Source organism: Anopheles gambiae, chromosome 3 (assembly GCF_943734735.2).
Source record: "Anopheles gambiae chromosome 3, idAnoGambNW_F1_1, whole genome shotgun sequence".
NCBI classification, from domain to species: Eukaryota; Metazoa; Arthropoda; class Insecta; order Diptera; family Culicidae; genus Anopheles; species Anopheles gambiae.
In genome coordinates this window covers 66,176,382-66,197,235 of record NC_064602.1, presented here as the reverse complement: position 1 = coordinate 66,197,235, position 20,854 = coordinate 66,176,382, and the positions used below count along the sequence as shown (strand labels likewise).

General features: G+C 47.9%; 4 protein-coding genes across 9 annotated transcripts in view; 1 reads left to right on the top strand and 3 right to left on the bottom strand.

Annotated features, from left to right (window-relative positions):
• LOC1272554 (reversion-inducing cysteine-rich protein with Kazal motifs) overlaps window positions 1–4,285 on the top strand; it is a 53,592-nt gene extending 49,307 nt beyond the window's left edge. For all 5 annotated transcript variants that reach the window (XM_061658917.1, XM_061658919.1, XM_061658922.1 and 2 more), the window contains 2 exons: window positions 887–1,996; window positions 3,177–4,285. In XM_061658917.1, the coding sequence (XP_061514901.1) occupies window positions 887–1,996; window positions 3,177–3,976 (1,910 nt within the window). In that variant the 3' untranslated portion in view covers window positions 3,977–4,285. The remainder of the gene's footprint in view (window positions 1–886; window positions 1,997–3,176) is intronic.
• Window positions 4,286–6,164: 1,879 nt separating this feature from the next.
• On the bottom strand, window positions 6,165–9,337 carry LOC1268756 (digestive cysteine proteinase 1). The gene is made up of 4 exons (XM_307325.5): window positions 8,564–9,337; window positions 7,781–8,101; window positions 7,392–7,649; window positions 6,165–7,310 (listed from the first exon to the last, which is right to left on the bottom strand). Exons 1-4 carry the CDS (start codon window positions 8,604–8,606, stop codon window positions 6,289–6,291), a joined length of 1,644 nt encoding a protein of 547 aa, XP_307325.4. The 5' UTR covers window positions 8,607–9,337; the 3' UTR covers window positions 6,165–6,288.
• A 141-nt stretch (window positions 9,338–9,478) lies between these two features.
• LOC1272552 (large ribosomal subunit protein mL39) lies at window positions 9,479–10,938 on the bottom strand. 2 transcript variants are annotated; one of them, XM_311362.5, is made up of 5 exons: window positions 10,783–10,938; window positions 10,519–10,701; window positions 10,207–10,449; window positions 9,691–10,136; window positions 9,479–9,597 (listed from the first exon to the last, which is right to left on the bottom strand). In XM_311362.5, the coding sequence occupies exons 1-5, from the start codon at window positions 10,841–10,843 to the stop codon at window positions 9,538–9,540; spliced, it is 993 nt and encodes a 330-aa protein (XP_311362.3). In that variant the 5' UTR covers window positions 10,844–10,938; the 3' UTR covers window positions 9,479–9,537. The 2 variants fall into 2 exon arrangements, with proteins under 2 accessions (XP_311362.3, XP_061514908.1); XM_061658924.1 differs by having other exon boundaries at window positions 9,479–10,136.
• Window positions 10,939–12,409: 1,471 nt separating this feature from the next.
• Window positions 12,410–18,699, bottom strand: LOC1272548 (sister chromatid cohesion protein PDS5 homolog B). Its single transcript, XM_061661222.1, has 7 exons — window positions 17,582–18,699; window positions 15,190–17,503; window positions 14,284–14,420; window positions 14,129–14,205; window positions 13,792–14,054; window positions 13,362–13,715; window positions 12,410–13,292 (listed from the first exon to the last, which is right to left on the bottom strand). The coding sequence occupies exons 1-7, from the start codon at window positions 18,049–18,051 to the stop codon at window positions 13,149–13,151; spliced, it is 3,759 nt and encodes a 1,252-aa protein (XP_061517206.1). The 5' UTR covers window positions 18,052–18,699; the 3' UTR covers window positions 12,410–13,148.
• Window positions 18,700–20,854: the final 2,155 nt, after the last annotated feature.

The window sequence follows — 20,854 nt, the reverse complement described above, 5'->3', positions numbered from 1 at the left end:
GATTCCAATCAAGACTCTTCTTCTTGTACCTAGGTCTGTGTCTATCCAGTTGTGTGCTAGTAACATGACTGAGAAAAGTGTGGAACAATTCTTCTACCGTGTTTCTTCTTCGGTTGATAAGTGCAGTTTGGGTTAGTTTAGGTCCTCGTTTGACCTTTGCACCTGTCCGTATGCTAATAATCCAGTGGTCTTGCACCCGTTTCGAGGAGAGAAACAATAAAGAAATTTAGCAAGTGGATCAAGTGTGCACATTCGAAGACGATCAGGAAAGAAGAAGGTCCTCTGCCTTCGGAATTCAGGCCTTAAATTCAAATCAAAACGTCTCATTAGTCTTCAAACATTATATTGCACTAATGGTTGAAGAATTAAACCCATAAACAAAGACTACTCATATATTGCTCTTGCTAGAATTCTTTCCCAGAGCGATTACTAGCTTAATAATTAGCTAATAATAGAGATTAGAATTGGTAGCTTATGCTTCACAAACATCATTCGAGAAAGTGCATCTGACCAATTTTGAATTAATGGAGCATGTAGGAAGAGATCCCATTTTTCTCCTAACCATTCATCAAAAGTCTTTCAACAGACTTTAAAATTATAATGATACTTATACTACTCAGTTCAACCATTATCAATCGAAAATTTAGGAACAAAATAAAATCAAATAAAATAAAATAATAAAATAAATAAAATTCCATTGTTACTAAAATCAAAAAAAAAATCAAAAATATTTATGTACCACTATTACGAACCAATTGCGAATTGCAAAATTGCTAAGCATGTCTCGCATGAATCTCCCCTCCCTCTCTTCAACCAATCAACCTTACACTCTCCCCCCAAAAAAAACCCACGTGTCCACATATGTGCTTCGCTTCTCCCGTTGCAGTCGACGAACCGTGCGAGCTGGGCTGCGATGGGCTGTCGTTCTGCAGCAACTTCAACAACCGGCCAACGGAGCTGTTCCGCAGCTGCCGGCAGCAGTCGGACATGGCCGCCCGGAGCGACGTGCAGCAGTGGCGCCAGCAGGGCTTCCTTCCCTTCCCGGGCAACATGCTGCTGCCGATGCGCAACGAGACCGAGTGTTCGTACGAGATCTGGAAGTCGATCGCCTGCACGCTGCAGATCAAACCGTGCACCAAGGGCTACCACACGAACCACATCTGCCGGCAGGACTGCTACGAGGTGCTACGGAACTGCGTCGACTGGGAGCGAATACCGGGCGGCCATACGGTGTCGTCGCTCTGCCAGCAGCTCGCACCCCAGAACAACTCGCTGCCCTGCATCTCGATGGGACGGTTCCAGCCGCACGGTTTTGGGGCGGCCGGAATGGACGCGGACCGGGAGCGCATCATAGCGGACGTAACGCTCGTGTCACCATGCAAGGGTAATCCTTGTAATGCGACACAGATCTGTGTTGCCAATCGCGATGGTACATTTGGTTATCGCTGCGTTAACGGATGTCCACTGGGGGAGGCTTCGTCGTACCTTGTGCCGGTTGGAGCGTTCGTGCGTATTCCGGTGTCGGTCACGCAGAAAGGTTGCCTTAAAGTGTGCCGCTGTGGTGAGTCGGGTCGGATTGAAAAGTGTCAACCACTGCCGTGTATTAGCTACGATTCGTGTACGCTGGCGGGGAAGCGGTTCGCGCATCTGACGCACTTCTACGTCGAGTGCAACGTGTGCAGTTGTTTCGCGGAGGAGATTACTTGCACCAAGCGACAGTGTCATGTGCCAGGGCTGACGGTCGATCGATCGTTCACCAGCTTGCCGTGCAACTGTCCGGCGCACTATGTGCCGGTGTGTGGACGCAACGGCAACACGTACCCGTCGGCCTGTGTTGCCAAGTGTGCCGGCATACAGGAGGGTGACATCGAGTTTGGACCGTGCCGGGCGCGAAACCCGTGCGATCAGGTCGACTGTGGGCCGCTGTCCGTGTGTCTGCCCGACTGGAACGTGTGCCTGTCCGGGATGCATAAACCCTGCCCACAGTATCGATGTGGTAAGTGGGGAATTACTTGTGTACTAGTGATTAGAGGTAGTGTGAATGTGAAAAAATGTGTTTTTAGTAATACTTTCTACACAACAAGCTTAAATTTGATTCCTGGTGCATCTGATGGATGAATATGTTAATTCAAATTAATCTCTTTTAATACTCTTCATTAATATTTTCCTATCTTCAGAGAATTAGTTGCCTAAAATTATCGACGAACGACAAAAAAAGATTATAGGCATCATCCATTAATTACGCAACGCATTTTATTATACAGGTTTTTCCCGAGTTACGCGAATAATGCGTTAAAGAGACATTCGCGTAGCTCGGATTTCGCGTGAGTTGAATATCACGTTTTACAACCAAAATATGTTTAATAATGATTTTTGGTTGCATTTAGTTCATTTATGTAATTTATTATTTATTTAATGCAATTCGTGTAGAAAATTAGGTTATTTCTGTCTTTTTAGAGATTTTTTTTTTAATTGCAGTTTATTTTTAATTTGATGGATGCAATTTATTTTTCAATTCATGGATAAAATTATACCGATTTGACATCTGAACTGTCAAAAATATAAATTCTCGTAACTCGAGTGTCGTGGAACTCGGAGAAAGACTGCAATATTAACCCATATCCTTTCGAATTCAGTCTGGTATTAAAGAAAATGAGATTAAGCTTAAAGCAGTGTAGTGTTGGTAAAATCGGGATTCAGAGGATTCGATGACTCATTCAACAAAAAGATTTATGACTGATCGTATCTCATTTGACGAATTCGACTTGCATTCGGAGAATCGCTTTTGTGGATTCGATTGGGATTCTGATTGGCGGTTTGAGCTGAATTCAAATAAATTTCGATCAAAATTTCTGTGAGAAGAGATTGGAGGATCCAATGATGGCCAATTGGGTTTTAGGCACAATTCGATTACACTGCACAACAGTTTTAGTGTTACGTAATTAATGAATGGCACCTTGAGAGGATGGATGGCACCTAAAATGGATAGGATCAGTTTGACCATTTAATTACCCTTCATTTGTGCGTAAATACTTATTTTTGAGAACTTCTGTTACAGAAGTATTATTGAAAAACTCAACATTTCTTTCTCACTTTCACTCAACCTGTATACGTACCTTAAAACAGAATCGATCGTACAACTAACATCCTCCCCTCATCTCAATCTCTTCTTCCAGTCAATCTTACCTCCACGAACTGCTCCACCATCACCGACATCCGTGACACGAGCCTGGGCTACCATGCGAACCTCTGCAGCATGGCATTCGAACGAGCCTCGTACGCGTATCAGGAGAAGTACCGCAAGGTCTGCGAAACCTCGCGCCGCCGTAGTCAGGTGTGCGGCGTGAACGGTGTCACCTATCGGAGCGAATGTGAAGCGTGGAGCGATTACTCCACCGTCGACTACAACGGACCGTGCCAGGAGGTGGGCCTGATCAGCCCCACGCTCGATGCCCGCTGCTCGTCGATCAAGTGTCCGCGGCGAAAGCTGACGAACTGTAATCCGGTGCTGCCACCCGGTGCCTGCTGTCCGGTGTGCGGCACCGCCCTGCGCATCGTGTACTCGCGCAAACAGATCGATCGTGGCCTCTACGCACTGAAGGGTCAGTCGACGGAGTATCTTACGCTCAAGTCGATCTTACGCTCCCTGGAAGCGCTCCTGCAGACGGTCGAATGTCGGCTGAGCGGTCAGCTAACGTTCGAAAACGATCTGTATGTGGTGCTGGAAACGTTGAGCCGAAATCCGTCCCGCCTGCAGACAGAAATTTGTGCGCGGGAAGCGGAACGGCTCGTGACACTGGTGCGCACGCAGAGCCATCGGATCACGAGCGAGCTGAACCTGAGCGCACTAACGGTGGCGACACTGGTGACCGAACCGAGCGGTGCCAGTCGCTTGTACAGTAGGGTAATAGCAGGTTTAGTTGTAACGATAGTAAGCTATCTGGTCGGTGCCACATCATGGCAGTCGCGACTGTGAGTTTAGTGAATTCGCACGTGCCAAACTAGGGTGTAGGGATGGGAGGGAAATCAGGGATAGAACACACCAAAAGCGTTTGGTTCCATCACTGAAAAAGCCACCAAACTGTGATGCTAGTTCGTAGGTAGCGTAGGAGTACGGGAGCTAGACGGGGGACGTTAGCATTATGACCGGTTGATTCGTTCGTCGTTCGCCAAAGCAAAAAAACAACAAGCAGCAATCATTGTCTAGTCTAAGCTTAGCAGAATTCATCACTCGTTTGTAAGGAACGATGCCGCAACGCCATATAATTTAACGATACTTTCCTAATGTTGGGTTTACAATCATTTGGTGATATATCCGAAGATTTGTCGAAATGTTTGATTTTTTCCTGGTAATAGCATCAAAAGTAAGTACACTTTTAATGTGGTAAGTAAATATCTACTTAAATCTATGCAACAAACAATTGCTGCATTTACGCAAATATCATATTGCGTAAAACAGGGCTCGGCAAACTTCTTAAGATAATGGGCAAGAATTAAGCAATTGAAAAGCCTACAGGTCAGATATTTCAATGATGCCTTCTTATTCTGATAGACTGTTTTGCATTTGAAAAATGATGAAATTTGAGAAATTTATCAAACTTCAAGATTTTCAAAAAGTTGTGCTATTGCTAAAAGTTCTGTTTTTCAATGATTTATTTTCAATTAAAATTTAAATTATGCTCATAGCAGTTGAAGTGGTTCGGTGCTTTTTGTATAACTACACTGTGTTTCATAATGATATACTCACCCAGTTTTTGCCCATTTTTGATCGGAAGTATAGGAACCAGGAGCCTCACCAAGTACATGAGTATCGGAACATTTTTAAACAAAAAATCTCTACAGATTGCACAAACAAATATATTCAATAGATTTATCAAAAATCGCGCAGGCCTTTACAATTGAATTAACCATTGGATCGGTAAAGTTTCAATTAACCCTTATTCCACAATACAAGTTGTTTTTGAAAGCACATATTGCCAATTTGGCCGGTCTGGTGATACAGTCGTAAACTCGTACGACTCAACAACATGCCCGTCATAGGTGTAAACCTCAAATGGACCATGCCCCCATACGCAGTACTTGACAATCCTGCTATGAGGTAAATCAATAAGTCACTGAAAGCCAATCCCAATAGTTATACAGGCCGACCTTGACCGACAGCGGTTGTTGTTGTGCCAAAAAAGAAGAAAAAGAAGAATGTTAAATTTGTGTTGCTTGAAACACCCACACTTATTTATTACACACAATATTTCTTAATATCTAGAATATTTCATACATTTTGTGTATTTTTTTCCAAAATATTGTTCAAATGCAAAAACGTGACTTTTTTCTTCTTAAAATTTCTCTGATACACGAGGATTAACGAAAATCGTCAAAAATAGTTGATGCTATGATTATAAAATGCATTGTATCAGAAATTAAATTCCAATCTCAAAAACTTTAATAAAAAAAACTCAAATTTTATCTTTACTTATAAATGTTTTTTTTTTATTTGCTTTTATTCGTCAAACTAAGATTAGCTGCATGTTCAAAAGGATAATTTAAAAAAAATCTGGTTTCAGTTGTAACTTTTTGCAAATATTTTCATATTTCACCAAATCAGACAACGCACGTTCAGAATTTACGGCAATAGATATCCTACAAATAATGATATCACCAAATACATTTTGCATGGTTTTCCCTTATTTTCCCACGTACAAAAAAAACCCTTTATACTCAGCGGTACCGGCCAAACTCCGAGGAACTTTCGTCGCGATCTTGTGCGATCAACGTTTTTTAACGAATGAGTTGACCAGTACGGGTAATTATTTCATACTTCGTATTATTTCAATTCGTTTTAATTCTGCTCTTAAACATTTGCCAGTATTTTTAAACTTTTATAATATACGCATTCTATTAAATTAACAAAACTTAAATTCATGTGTCCTCTGTAAAGAATACCCCTTTCATGCTGTGCAAAATTTTGTCACTGGCCAGATAGTTTCTGTTGAGAAGCCCTGGCTTCCAACGTTGCCTATTCTTGCTTCCAACGCAGAAAGCACGCAAACAGCAATGCAAACAAAGCAACCTTCTCCGCAACCCCAATTGGCTGCGCTTCATATGAGAAAGGCAAACAAATGCCGCAAAAGTGTCGGTTGAGAGATGACAAACAAGAGGTCGTTGACTTTTACGATGAAGCATGTTGTAAGAAACATTTTTTTTATTGAGAAATTCATGAAATTCATACTTAAACGAAATAAACCCCCCGTTTATACCAAAATAACACCGGACGACGCTCCGGAGCCGCACTCACATCAGCACATAGGTGGCGTCAGTCGTCAGACCACAGTTGTTGTCCTTTACCGCCATCAGTGCGTACCCATCGTTGCCCCAGTAGTTGGACCACGAGTTCTTGATCAGCCAGTAGTCTTCGCCGTTCAGCTGCCCGTACCCGACCGCCAGCACCGCGTGGTCCAGCTCGTCCAGCTTGTTCTTGCACTCCGGCTCGTAGTACACGCCGTTCGAGTAGAAGCTGAATGATTTGTGTCCGGCATCGATCGCGATCGACAGTGGGCCGTGCTTGAACAGGGCCAGCTTGAATGCGTCCGGATCGCCCGACGTCACGTTCACCCAGCCGGTGATCGGTGCGTACAGCGTCATGTTCTGCACGTGACAGTACCCATCCTGTCCAAGGTAGCCACCGTACTCGTCCTCCATCGGGACACCACCGACCTCCATCATCCACTGGTACGCGCGGAAGTCTTCTCCACCGTCGCACCCATTGTTACCGTATCCCCAGGAACAATCGATCAGGGCCTGCTGCGAGAAGCGCACCAGCTTCTGTGTCTTGCGGAAGTACGCGCCCTCGATATGTCCGATCGTACCGAACGACCAGCAGGAACCGCACACGGACTGATCCTTAACCGGCGTTACCGCACCGCTAATGCGCCAGTCCCAGCTGTCGGGCAGATCGGCCATATGTTTGGGCGTGTCGTACGGGAACGGTTGGCCCCCGTTGTAGGTGCCGGACGAGCGGAAGCCACGCAGCGCCTTCAGCTCCTCCTCGGTCCGATCGGCCAGATGGTTGACGGCCACGGTGAAGCCACGGTTGGCACGGTTGTGCGAGTGGATGAAGCGCAAGTTCTGCCGGAACACGTTCAGGCGACGCTCGTGTTCGAGCGGACTGGCGTACGATTTCCCATGCTTGTTCTTGAACCGACCGAACTCGTTGTGGAGATGCTCCTCCGAGCGCGGATGCACGAACTCCTGCATCGGGTTGAAGGTGGCGTAGTGTCCATTGCCCGGGCCGGGGAACCCAACGCATGGGTCGCCTGTTGGGGGGATTGAAAAGAGGTTCAAGGAAGTTTAGTGTGTTTATAATTAAAAAGAAAACAAAACAATGCTACACTTACTCAGCTTCACCTCGAACACGTCCTCCGGAATGTCCTGATGGTCGTACGATTCGTAGTCGAGGTAGTAATGGTCGTAGTGCGAACCGAGCAGCGTATTGTAGCCCTTCATCTCGTACCGGACCGGGATGGGCATGCGGGCGGCCGGATACTTGGGCGATTTCACGTACCGCACCCAGAGCGTGTAAACATTGCGCTTCTGCCCGATGACCTCGGTCAGCCCGAACTTATCGCACTGATAACCGCCACATTGCTCCGTGCCTGGGGAGAAAGAGAGTCGCGGAATGGTGCGTCGCATTAGTGATACGATTCGCCACTTGTTTACGAACGCGATCGATCCATCCGCTGGTCCCGATCGGTTGAGTCACCACCGATCGACGGGGCGAGCTTACCGAGCAGCTGGAAGTCGCGCACGTACGGCAGGATGCCCTGCACGTCGATCTTGTACGAAGCTGACCCATTAACCTGCAGGCAGGTCTCTTTGTTCATCTGGTTTTGCGTCGTGACCGGGGCCAGCTTCAGGCTGACGCCGTAGTCGCCCTGCTTGGTGAGCTGGTACGTCTTCACCATGCCGCCATAGTAGTCGACTCGGGAGCGTCCGTTCGTCTTATCGTACCAGGCGTAGAATGGTTCGTTGATTTCCGCGTACGGTATCGTCAGCATGCCGCTGACCGAGTACACGTCGGGCCATTTCGGGGGTTTGGTGGCAAAAGCTAGGCGATGGGAGAAGGAGAAGTTAAATATTAAGCGAGACGTGTTTGGCAAGCGATGCCGAAGAATGAGCGGGAAGCGGAACATAAAAAGCATGCACCATTTTGTGCCCCTTGGATGACCCGCTTGGTTTCCATTGCTAAGACGCCATTTACAAAAGCGATTCTAAGTGGCGTAATTTTGTGAAAGTATTTCATGGTAGCCTGAGAGACTTTCTGCTTTAATATTTTTGAATATTCCTTTAAAATTTATGATTGTTTCAATTTTTTAACAATTGGATTTAATTAAAGCTCAATTATCTTGTTTTTTCTGACACCCTTGCCACTTCCTAGACGACGCACACGACGCTCTCTAACAGGGTCATCCAAGCAGGTTGTGCTTATGCCTTCGAAAGAGAGGGCTAGAGAACCCAAGGTAAGGAAACCGTAACTTTACGCAATTTTTAATAACTCCCTCGTACTTACCGCCTGCCAGCAGGCAACTTAAAACTACCAGCACGAATTTCATCACAAGAAAACACACAGTGACAACACAACACACACACAGAACTAATCCTATTTAAAATCTGCTCCACTCAGCGCATGGACGTCCTTTTCCGTTGACGGTCCGCGAGCAATTGTGGTTCGTCGGCAACGGTGTGGTCGTCTTTTACTGCGCCACCGCGTCTCATCATAGCAGGCCGTTGTCGGACGAACGAACACATCAACGCAGTACCCGGCATCGGTCGTGTTGTGTGTGTGCACTTGTGCGCTTCTTCGGGTCGCTTACCCGGGTACTGTGAGGTGCCCGGTGTGAGGAGAACAGATTGATTAAACGGCCATTATCGCCGTCAGACAGCGGCAGCAGCAGCATCCCCAGTACAACGGGGATCTTGATTGTAGTGGTGCCCTTTTTGAAAGCGTTAGAACTGTTCACTTCCATCACGTTTTTTTGCTCTTGTTCTCCCGTAGACAGGCAGTGTCCCGATAACAAAAGCAGGCCCTGGAAACGCAGGGTTCGTTTGCCGCCTGCTGTGCCTGCTTGGTCTTTCTTTTCTTCTAATCCCCCTTTCGTGGTGCGTTCTTTCCTTCTTTACTTTGCGTAACCTTTTTTTCCTGCATTCACTTTTCTGTTTAAGCTTTGCTTTATGTGCATCAGCTCTTGCGCTCACGTGTTTTACAATGTTGTCCTGCGGATTAAATTGATGCGCTTTTGTCCGACTGCACGGAACGTAATCGTGCGCATAACTCTACTAGGGGGTTATGATAAAACGTATTATATTGATGAAGAGGGTTATTTTGTAATTCAATGTGAAATATTTCTAAAATATTTTACTAAAAAAATATTCAAAATATGCTAAATCGAACAAAAATAAAAATATGTTAAAATTACAGCAAAAATTCGTATTGAATGTGTTTTGTTTTTATTATTCACTGATCCTTCTAATTTATTACACGCTTTATGCTACTTGTTCTGCAACCGTATCCTCAAATGGTTCATTTGGTAACTTGGCCGAGTTCTAAACACATTGAAGGAAAAATAGAAATATTTTGATGAAACCCTTTAATTCAAGCCCAACAACCCTTTTTACCTTCTTCCAAAATACACTTACCAGCTTCCGCGAACGGTTCTCCAGTATGTTGTACGCAAAGTGGCCGATGCGTAAAACGGCCGGCAGCGCAACGCCCTGCATCCGGTAGAAGTGCTTCCCCCTTTCGCTGCCCTCCTTGATCGGGTGTGACGCCGAGATCGTACACCGGCCGAGCAGTCCGGTCGAGCCCATCATCGGTCCCTTGCTGATGTCGACATGCTCGCCCACCCGGTACACCGTAACCTGGCCATTGTTCTGGGCCGCCACGCTCGGGATCTGTTCCCGCTTGAACGGATTGTCGTGGAACATTTCTAGCGCCAGCTCACTGCTCACATCCAGCCGCTCGATCGGGAGATCTTGCTGCGACAGTTTGATCATTTCGATCGATAGCGCACGCAGCTCGGGGACGGTCGGATTCCAGTGCTCTTCCGCCAGTACGATATCGTGCACGAAGCTGCCAGATTTAACTGCAAATAAGGAAACGAAATAGAATTTCGACACGCTCGAAGAAGTCGTTCCGCTCCCTACTGTACGTACTGTTCGGTTTCGGGAAGCTGTGTAGGAACAGGCCCGCTTCCGGCTTGAAGCTCGCCTGCAGCACGGCCCCGAGCAGAAAGGAACAGGAGCGCCAGAACGCTTTGTTCGCGATGTGTGGTTCGGGCGAGGTGAAGTTCAGCAGCTGCAGCGTGCACGAATCGCGCAATGGTCGACGCATATCCCACGGCGTTTTGTTGTCCAGCAATGCCAACGCCGACTGCCGGCAGTACTTTTCACCAATGTCTGCACAGAAAAGAAAATCCAATAGATGTAATCAACATGCCCAATCTAGCCCTTGAAGAAAGTACTTACGCCTCGCACAATCGTACGGTGTGGAGAGTTCCCGGTTCATCACCAGCGTCGTGTCGTGCGGTAGGCCAAGATATCGGACCTCAATCTTTTCGATACGGCCCACATTTTCCCGCTGTCTGCGCTGTTCGTCGGTGAACAGTTCGCTCGCCTTGGCAGTGCTTTTCGAAGCGACGGAATAGTGCTCTGAATCAACGGAAGGTACCAACGCGGTCATGAAAGCTCATTTTAAGAGAAATCATTTTAAAAACAACTTTTGCAACTTACTCTTTATCACATGGTGTAACTGCAATGCTGGATATCTGATTCTACGTATATTGAGAGACATTTTTAGTGGTTTTGGGAAGTATATGGTCGCGAAAATGTGTTTCTGTTTATTTGCCCCCGGCACTCGCTTATGTCACATTTGTTTTGGGGCGCAAGGGAAATGTCAAAACCGGCAACGGTAGAGCTCTGAGCCGCGCCGGGAGGTTCTGCTGTTATACAGATGCTGTAGTACAGTTTCAAAAAAGAAGACGTATAACATTTACCGAGCAAACGGACGCTAATGAGCTATTTAAAAAAGAGGAAATTAAAGTTGAAATTGAAATGTGGATCATTCAAAATTTAGTTAAATATCTCTCTCTCTCTCTCTCTCTCGCTCTTGTTGGCCTGCTCACGATAGAGGACGTCGAAGTGACACGGCCCGGTCAACAACAATTCTCCAGGATGCTCGGTCCCTGGCTGCAGCCTCCCATCCATGCAGACACCCGATCTCCGACAGGTCTCGCTTCACCTGGTCCAGCCATCGAGTTCGCTGTGCTCCCCTGCGCCATATGCCGAAGTGGGGATCGCTGTCGAACACCTTCTTGGTGGGACATGAGTCCGGCATCCTCATGACATGCCCAGCCATCGTATCCTGCCATCCTTCGCCATCGTCAGGATGCTCGGTTCGCCGTACAGCTCAGCAAGCTCGTGGTTTATCCTTCTCCTCCACGCTCCATGCTCGAACACATCGCCAAAGATGGTCCGGAGGATGTGTCGCTCAAACATGTCCAGATTCTCCGGCAACCAGGTACCTCGTCTTCGTCACAATGATTCTCAATCCAATTCTTGCTGCTTCGCGTTTGAGTCGGATGTACGCCTCACACACCTTCGCTGTTGTTCTGTCGATGATATCGATGTCATCCGCGTAGCCAAGAAATTGGAGATACCGGTAGAGGATCGTGCCACGGATGTCGTTGTCTAGACCCGCGATTCGAATGACACTTTCCAGGGTGATGTTGAAGAGCAGACAGGAAAGTCCGTCACCTTGCCTCAGACCCTTGTGAGGCTCGAACGATTCCGACGCCAATTTCGATACTCTCACCTTGCACTGCACCCTGTTCATGGTGGCTTCTAACAGCTGGATCAACTTCCCAGGGAAATGGTACCGCTGGATGATGCTCCATAGCTCATTCTGGTCTATGGTGTCGTAGGCCGCCTTGAAGTCGATAAACAGGTGGTGCGTAGGAGTCTGGCGCTCTCGGCACTTCTGGAGGATCTGCCTCCAACAAACCCATCTTGGTAGCTGCAGACAAAATCTGTAGCAAGGGGCGCAAGTCTGAGAACAGAACAGGATCTGGGACAGGATCTTATAGCCGGCATTAAGGGAATTAAGCAGTCCAGCCTGTCGCCCTTTTTGTAGACTGGGTGAATGACAGTTTCCACTCCTCCGGTAGTTCCTTCTGCTCCCAGACTTTTACGATCAGCTGATGCATTTCGACGGTAAGCCTCTCCGGCCCCATCTTGAAGAGCTCGACCGTCAGGAGATTTCCTTCCTTTAATCTCTTGTAAAACAAGCGGATGAAACATGAAATGTATGTAAACTGTTTTAATAAAGAAAATAGTAAAAAAAATACCCCAAATGCGTCACTTTACCGTACTTATTTTTAATATATTTTTGTCACTTTTGTAGTCAGCATCATTATAGCTACAGGTGCTGTATTTCATAGTCTCGCAATTCATAAACGTTTAAGCTTTATGCTTAGCCCCCTCTCTGGTATTCAAAAAAAGCGTTCGTTTCTTTTTTACCTTTTTCGCAGAGTCCTTTCTGCTTAACAAGGTTCTAGCAGTACGTATTGAGAAGTATCGTGTCGCGCCCTCTCTTTCTCTGTTAACAAAAGTAAAAGGCCCGTTTTGAGTATATGCAGCGAGAGAAGGTGGTAGTGATCTGATAGTTAATGCCCTCTACTAATGTTTTGCGGAATCACCACCAGATTCTTTGCTCCTTTTAATTGAGCAACACACACACGCATGCATGCAGCCTTCCGAAGAGTTGTTTTTTTATTATCAAAGAAGGTGTTTAGCAAATATAATCAATCGTTTACAGTCGCTTCGGTGTCCAGTGGGTGTGTGTGTAGTTACTTATGTTCCAAATTTGGATCTATGAGCATGTCTTTAGCTAACCTAACAAAAACATCCTTCGCGCGCCGTCCTTATGGGCGTTTGTATCCCCCACTCGTCGCTTCACCCGTCTAGTCTTTGTGTGTGTCACTGTACATAAATAACTTATAGCATACATCAATCTCGCAGTTTTATAAAATAACCACGCAGCACGCACGCCGAAAGGGCCTCCTATCGGATGGGATGGTGGCTTTGGGGCCCGTCATTGCTTATAGATTGGCACCGTCGGCTGCTTTGTAGGTTCGCTTGGGGGGTGGTGGACCGGTATCTTCTCCCTCGTCCTGCCCATTGTTGTGTTCGTCATCGTCGTGAACTGCTTGGCGAGCGAATTTCGTTTTGAGTTTGTTCCGTTCCTAAAATACAAAAATACGAAACATTAATACACCTCTCTAAAAAACAGAATTAACTCTCCCAATTTTTACCATCGCTGACGAACTAGATGTGACCGGTAGTGTAAGCGATGAAGAGGAGGACGCGCAGGCTGTCGCGCTGGATGACGAGGACGAAGCGGATGCGGAAGTGGTCGGGGCTTGGGGTTTGGGTTTGGCCGCAGGCGCCAGTGTCTTCGAGCCGGACGGGACCGCACTGCGACCGCTCCGATCCGTTAAGTTGTACATGTCATCGGGAATGTAGTAGCGCGTGTTTTGGAAGTCTTCCGGCTGGGCCTGGAAGTACATCGACGGTATGCGTGCCTCGGCCGGTGCTTCCCGCATATCGTAGAACGTTAGACGGGTGAGTATGAGCCCCATCGCGACATCACAAATGGCCCACAGTTTCTGCAAAGTGGAAGGAAACATAAGAACATTGTTGTCGCAACTTTACACGCGTCTACGATGAGCGTTGAAGACTTACGTGATTCGTTTCCTCGTCCTCGGGCTTGAGGGCGTCCTTGTGGTGTTTAATACGTTCGATCAAATTTTTGTAGAAGCTAAAGCAGAAGAACTCCTTGTTCATGACGAGTGGTTCCAGTACGAGCCACAGGCACCGTTCTATCTGTCGCAGCTGGGCCGGATCGTTTGGGCGCGTAAAATGAGGATCGTGCGTCAGAACCGTCACGGCAAACACGAGCATATAGTCCGGTAGAATGTGTGGCAGCTGACTCATGCCACGCTCAACTGGAGGATGAGATCGAAGGGAAACCGATTAGCTGCGAACGATGAAGGGGACGCAACCTCATTATGACGCTTACCTGTGGTGAAGTTTTTCACGTACTCTCGTCGTCTGTTGACGTCTGTCTCTATGTTGGATCTGATTTGAGCGAACAAACTGTAAAGTTTAATAGGAATCATAAGGACTATGTTAAATCAAATCTTCGAACTTCTGTTTAGCTTTCTCCGCACTTACGTTTGATCTGTTTCTCTTCCGCCGAGCGCATAGTAGCCCATGAAATCAAGCGGAAGGCACTTGTGCGGAATGCCCTTGCTCAGGCCTTTGTGTAGCTTCTTCACGAACGTATCGCGCACCTCCGGCACTGGATCAGTCTGAGAATAAAACACAAACAAGTAAAAATTCGATGCCCTCCGAACTAGTGATGGGAAAAGTTAAGTTTTTGTCGGAATCGATTCCGGCTAGCTCCGAAGTTTTCTGGTATTGGTTCCGGAATCGGTTCATCGGAAACGAAATCAGATGCGCAATCGGAATTGAGTCCAAAAACAGAATCGGCACCGAAATGGAGTCAGTATCTCCATAAGAATAGGCGTTTGGGTCAAATGATGCTACGTATTGATAGCCGCAAAGAATCCAAATTTACTTGTAAACGATCCATTATCATGGAGATTCCCGGACAAATTTCGCTTCTGAAGCTTATTTTTTTCAATTCAAGAACTGATTCTCATTCCGAAGCTAATTCAATTTCTGGAGTCAAGCCTGATTCCGTTACCGGAGTAAATTGCGATTCCCAGGTCAATTCCGATTCCGGAGCCGATTCTGATTCCGGATCCGATGCTGATTCCGGAGCCGATTCCGATTCAGGAGCCGATCCCGATTCCGGAGCCGATTCCGATTCCGGTGTCGATTCTGATTCCGGAGCCGATTTCGATCGCTGAATCGATTCCAGAGCCGATTCCGCTGGAATCGAATTCGGAATTGGCTGCGGAATCGACTCCGGAATCGACTCCGGAATCGGAATCGATTCCAGCATCGAAATCGACTCCAGTATTGATTTCGAACAAGGAATCGGGTAGGTCCGATTCCGACCTCCCCCCCCCCCCCCCCCCCCACTACTCCGAACCAATCATTTCCGTTCCCTACCATCAACTGCGACAGGTTGTAGAACTGCTCCGCAATGAACTGATCCCCTACGCCCTTCTGCTCGCAGATCTTCAGCATCGCCTTGCCGGCACTGAGGCGCAGCCACGACTTTTCCGCCGCCGACAATGCGCCGCCCTGCTCGAGCAGGTCGCCCTTCTTGCTGATGAACGCGTTCAGCATGCGGAACGTCTTCTGCGCCGACAGCACGTCCTTCTTCAGCCCGAGCAGCCAGCGGGCCATCGTCTTCAGCCCCTCCACCTTGCAGCGCGTCTCCTCCGGCAGGTCCTGCTCGTCGCACCAGTCCTTCGCCGGTACGTTCGACCGCCCGTCCGAAGTTTCCTTCACCAGCAGCTCCTTCACGATCTTGCGCGAGATAATGTTCTTGATCTGCACGTGGAACTTGTCCGGCAGATTGTACGCGATGTGCCCGAGCGTCACGATCGCCGTGCGGTAGTGCTCGCTCTGCGGGTGCAACGTTTGCTTCATGCCCTCGACAATGTCCGGGAAGATGTCGATCGCGCTGAGGTCCGATCCGGGCGCACCCGTCGCTAGCGGATCTACGGCAGCGCTGTTGCCCGTCTGCGTGTTTACGAACATACAGCGGATCGCGTGCTTCGCCTGCTTCGGTGTGCCCGCGATCGCAAACTCTTTGCAGAGCGGGGCCAACTCCTTCAGGATGGCCGGGTGCGACTCGATCAGTGACTTGTAGCGGCCAAGGTACGTAAACGCCTTCAGCACGTACGGCGCCACGTACGGCTCGTCGAACGACAGCAGCCCGATCATGTGGCGCAGTATCTCGTCGTGCTGGAAGTGGGCCGAAAACACGTACGCCAGCACCGTCAGCAGCTTGAGGCCCCGCTCGCCGGCCGAATCCGTCGGCAGGCTCACCTCCTCGATCACCTCTTTGCCGCCGTTCATGCACTCCTGGATCAGCTCGATCAGCACGCCGATCGACTGCTTGTCCACCATCACCGAGGCGATCCGCTCGAGCAGCATCTTGACCGTGTTGTAGTACGTGTTGGTCATGATCGGCTGGCCGAGCTTCTTCAGCACGATCGCCATCGTGTCGGCACACTCCTTGCACGACACGTCCCGCTTCAGGATCGTCTCCATCTCGACGATCAGCTTTGGGTCCTTGCGCATCTGGGCGGAAAACTTGAGCAGCAGCTCCTGCGCCTTCACCGGGTCCGGCAGCTGCTTCGCGATGTTCGTACACTTGACGTTCATCTCCTTCAGCACGGTCGGCGTGAGATCCTTCAGCCGGTGCAGTTTGATCCAGTCGGCGACGCTGCGCCGCACCTTCAGCTGGTTCTTCTGCAGCTCGATGAACGCTTTCGTCGCGTTGTCATCGATCGTGCCGAGCAGCTGGTACAGCTTCTTCATGCGCTCCTCGGCCGGCAGCTGGTACGGCACCAGGCAGGTGATGAGCAGCCGCTCGACCAGCAGCCGATCCTCCACGCCCGTCATGTAGTAGCCGTGCAGTATCTTGTCCTTGATCCAGTTGACGGCCTTCTTCGTGGCCGCCGGCACATTCGTGTCGCTGAGGTACTTCTTGTAGATCATCGCCAGCCCGTTCATCGCCTCCTTGCGGATCTTGTACTTCTTGTCGAGCGTGCGCTCCTTCACGAACTCGAGCAGGTCCTCCGACTCGGACACGATCTGCAGGTCCCGCTTGGCCGTCTCCACAATCGCCATCACCACCTCGTAGCGCACCGTTTCGTCCGAATCGTGCTGCCGGATGCGAAGCGTATCGATGATGTCCTTCCGCAGGCTCGGATGGTTGATCAGGAAGTGCATCGTGCTCTGGACGCACTTGATACGGATCGGCACGGCAATGTCGTAAAAGCGGCCGAGAAACTGCTTCCACAGCGGCCCGTACTGGCGGGCGAGCGTTGAGCCTGGCTCGGAAAACATGCGCGCCAGCGTGGACACCGCTTTCAGCCGTTCGGCTTCGTGCGTCGATTTCAGCTTGCACTCGAGCTGCGGCAGCACGGACAGCAGGATGCTCGGCGTGATCACGTTCAGCTCGTAGATGACGTCGTAGATTTTCGGCACAATCTGGTACTGCTTTTCGTTCTTGTCCAGTATGAGGATCTGGTTGAAAAAGGCTTGCGTGTACGCCTCGAGCCAGTTGGACGTTTTGATGATGAGTTCCTTCGCCAGTTCGTATGCGTTTCGCTTCTGCGTTCGCAGCGGCTCGACGATGTTGATGTAGATCAGATCGAGCAGATCGTACGACACCGAATCGGACTCGGTGATGAGCGGTGCGAGAACGTCCAACATGAAGGATTTCACTTTCGGGCTGTGTTCGTCACTGAAAAGGGAAAGGAAGAAAGCATTAGAACGCACACTAAATCATTGGGAATAAAATGTTGGCAACACGATACTTTACTTGACAATTTTAAACATTAAACTAAACAGCGTACAAAACACCTCCTGGCAGTCCTCCAGCTCGAAGCACATGTTGAACGATTTCACGTACGCGAGGTTCTCGAGCAGATAGAAGTAGCGCTTGAACGCCGGATCCTTCGGATCGCGCAGTCCATTCAGCTGCCGGATCAGAAACATAAAGATGCCCTTGATCTGGTCCTGATCCTTGTACGGTGCTTCCGGTGCGTACACGCGCAGCACGTCCGCTATGCAGCAGGCAATCAGCAGCTGCACGTCCCGGGACGGATGCTGCAGAAAGAAATCGTCCGCCAGATGGACGGCCAGCGGAATGTACTGCGTGTACATGCCGTCCTCGTCCTGGCCCATCGCCTGCAGTGTGTGGGTGAGCGTCTTCAGCCGGCGAATCAGCTCGTCCTGCCCGAGATCTTCGTTAATCGGCCGGCATCCCGCCGGGTACGTGATATCGCCCATCGTTCTCTCCGCCGCCGCTCACCGCACCGCGTTCCTGGGTCGTTCTGTGCCGGATGTAGTGAAGCCTACTGCACACGGAGGCCAGATGCTTTTTTGCTCTCTTTCTCTGCACAGCCCCAGCAGTCAAATGCGAGCTTTTAACGGGATCTTTCCGTCTAAAAAGCGCGAAATTGTACACTCAAAAACTTTTCCGGGTACGGAACTACATTCGATTATTTATTGCACCGTAGGCCATCATCTTCCAAGCGCCACCGAACGAACAGTACACCAAACCAATGTTTTGTTCCACCACCACCACCACAAGCGCGTTCTATCGCACTCGAGCCGCTTTTCAAGGAATAGCAACACACACGGCAGCAGCAGCAGAACCAGTCTTTCGGCAGAAAATTGACGCGCTTCTTGCGTCCTTCGCTTCGGTTTGTTATGTTAACCGCGTACACGCTCGTCCGTAGGGTAAAACTCTCAATTTACACTTCCACACCTAGCGCGCACTTGCAGCTTGTCAGATTGGGTAAGAAAATAGTGCTTATTTTGCTGTTTTTGGTTAAAAACTTGTTAAGAAATAAGAATAAAATTCTGCCCCGCTTGCGTTGGGAGAAAAACCTTTCAGAATAGTCAGACGTTTGAAGCAGACGATTGCTTTCCTTGCATTCGATCGTTTCCTTCTCTTTCACTCGCGAAGCGTCTGATGACTGATGAAATCGTTCAGGTTGGTTCATTCGTTGCAGGATTTTAGAATTTGATGACATAAGTGACAGTAGTAGACCATAACATGCATTTCGATTTGGATGTTATTTTCGTCGATTTCAAATAAACAATCACTTGAATAAGGGTAAGTGAGGTAATTTTTTGTTTCATAGAGATAGATAGAATAATTCTTTATTTGTAGGAATTTGCTGATGTCATCCGGGAGTATTCCAAGACGATTACGTAAAGGTTGTTTCGATATTTGGTTTTAAATTCTAATTATGGTGCTGAAGCTCCACCAGACCTGGAATGTGTCCTGGAACGATCTCTAGCCTTCTCTAGACGTTAACCCTGGAATTTATTTTAATGACTATTATGTCCTGGTATTGGTCCGGGAACTAGTCCTGAACCTAGTCATAGTTTATGGATATAGTCCTTAATTTATTATTACATTATTTTTGAATGAAATTTGATGCTAAATCTAAGCTAGTTCGGGATATATTCTCAGATTGTTTTAACCTGAAGTAAAGAGCCAAATAATTAAGTATAGAACCATTAAATTTAAGTGTTTATATTCAAAGCTTAACTATAGGAACAACCCGTTATATGATTGAAAACAACATGTTTTAGTGTGCGTGATTTTTTGTTACGTCTGTTAATTCTTATAAAAAATATTAAAAAATATTGTAATTTAATGGTAAACCTCGAGTTACAGCTCGAGTGAAAAAAATGTGTGTTTTGCTATATTTCATTAAATATTATTCAGAATATGGCTTAGCGTACACTAAAAGAAAGGAAATTAAATTCCACGACTGTTTAAACTAAAAAACTTAAAATTTCACGATCATTTTCTTTCGACCTGTTACCCGGGCTTATCTGAAAAAATAAATTCAAATTCGTACCATTACAAAAATGATTTATTTCTATTTTTCGATCATAAACATGTGTAAACACTTAAAAATAAAACTAAAATAATTTATTGATGCCGCTTTTCGAATCATGTTTCACTCGACCTAACGATTAATTAGTACCCCACGAACATCTACCGCTCTAAGTTGCCAAATAGATAAAGTTGTCATTTTTCCTCCATACAGTCATATTCGTTTCCACAATTGTAGAATTAGACCCATTTAGGAGACACTCACAAGACACATCCTTCACCCGTGAGTCCTCATTGCATCGCACAGTTTGCACCAAAACTGCCACTACAATCATTTAAAGTTGCCCTTCCGGCGCAGCACAGCCGAACTGCAGTCACGAGTTTTGGTCGGTTTCAGGCTCACACCAGCCCTAATGTCGGCCAGCAGCCGATCGTTGACTTCTTCCGCCGGAATGCTCTCGGCGGACGGTTTCTTCCAGACGGTTGCCTTTGATGCTCTGCTCGGTCCACCCGTCCCTGCCAGGAGTGGTGGTGGTGGTGGCGGGGCCAATCCGGAAGCTGGCGGAGGTGGTGGAATCGACGTTGGTTGCTCAGAAGAAGATGCCATTGCGAATGTGTAGTTTCGAGCTGGAATGCACACGGCAAGTCTTTTCCAGCAAAGAGGATAATCAACTCTGGACGTGATGTCTCTGCAGGCAGTGTTGTAGCGTGCAAAGCTTGTTTCCGATAGCCAAAAATCGAAACAATATTCTGCTGAATCACACACTCGGAAGCAAGGGTGGTCGGTTTATCTTATCAACAGCCACAGGTATTAGCGTGCCAATATGATTCACGCACTGGAAGTGGGCTTGCTGTTCCAAACCCCAAAAAAGTGCAACCTTTTTTCACCCTTACTATCGGACAATTCCCTTTTGCCGAACTATGCAACGTATGACTCGCAACGATCGATGCAACGGATGAAACTGTTCGAAGGTGAAGAACAGAAGTGAGCTATCCCATATTGTTTGCCGAAATTTACGGATCACACGCATACTCTCCAGCAGATAGTGAGTACACTTGCGCAGAGTACTTACACATTTACCACTGCGCCGGAGCGGGCGCATCCCTTGCGCATACCCCTCCGTTGCGGGTGGATTGATTGCTCGCACCGAAGTAATTACGCGGGGCCAATACCGCAACACATGGCACAGCTCGAAATCATAGTTGGTACGAATGGTAGGTAAATCATGAAAAATC

Coding starts and splice junctions, on each gene's coding strand:
- LOC1272552 (XM_061658924.1), bottom strand. CDS start 10,843: ATGTCTCTCAATATACGTAGAATCAGATATCCAGCATTGCAGTTACAC. Junction 10,450..10,518: donor ACCGTACGATTGTGCGAGGC/GTAAGTACTTTC, acceptor TTTTCTGTGCAG/ACATTGGTGAAAAGTACTGC. Junction 10,137..10,206: donor CAGCTTCCCGAAACCGAACA/GTACGTACAGTA, acceptor CCTTATTTGCAG/TTAAATCTGGCAGCTTCGTG.
- LOC1268756 (XM_307325.5), bottom strand. CDS start 8,606: ATGAAATTCGTGCTGGTAGTTTTAAGTTGCCTGCTGGCAGGCG. Junction 8,102..8,563: donor AAGTTGCCTGCTGGCAGGCG/GTAAGTACGAGG, acceptor CCCATCGCCTAG/CTTTTGCCACCAAACCCCCG. Junction 7,311..7,391: donor CGTGTTCGAGGTGAAGCTGA/GTAAGTGTAGCA, acceptor TCCCCCCAACAG/GCGACCCATGCGTTGGGTTC.
- LOC1272548 (XM_061661222.1), bottom strand. CDS start 18,051: ATGGGCGATATCACGTACCCGGCGGGATGCCGGCCGATTAACGAAGAT. Junction 17,504..17,581: donor TTAATGTTTAAAATTGTCAA/GTAAAGTATCGT, acceptor TTCCCTTTTCAG/TGACGAACACAGCCCGAAAG. Junction 14,206..14,283: donor GGAAGAGAAACAGATCAAAC/GTAAGTGCGGAG, acceptor TAAACTTTACAG/TTTGTTCGCTCAAATCAGAT.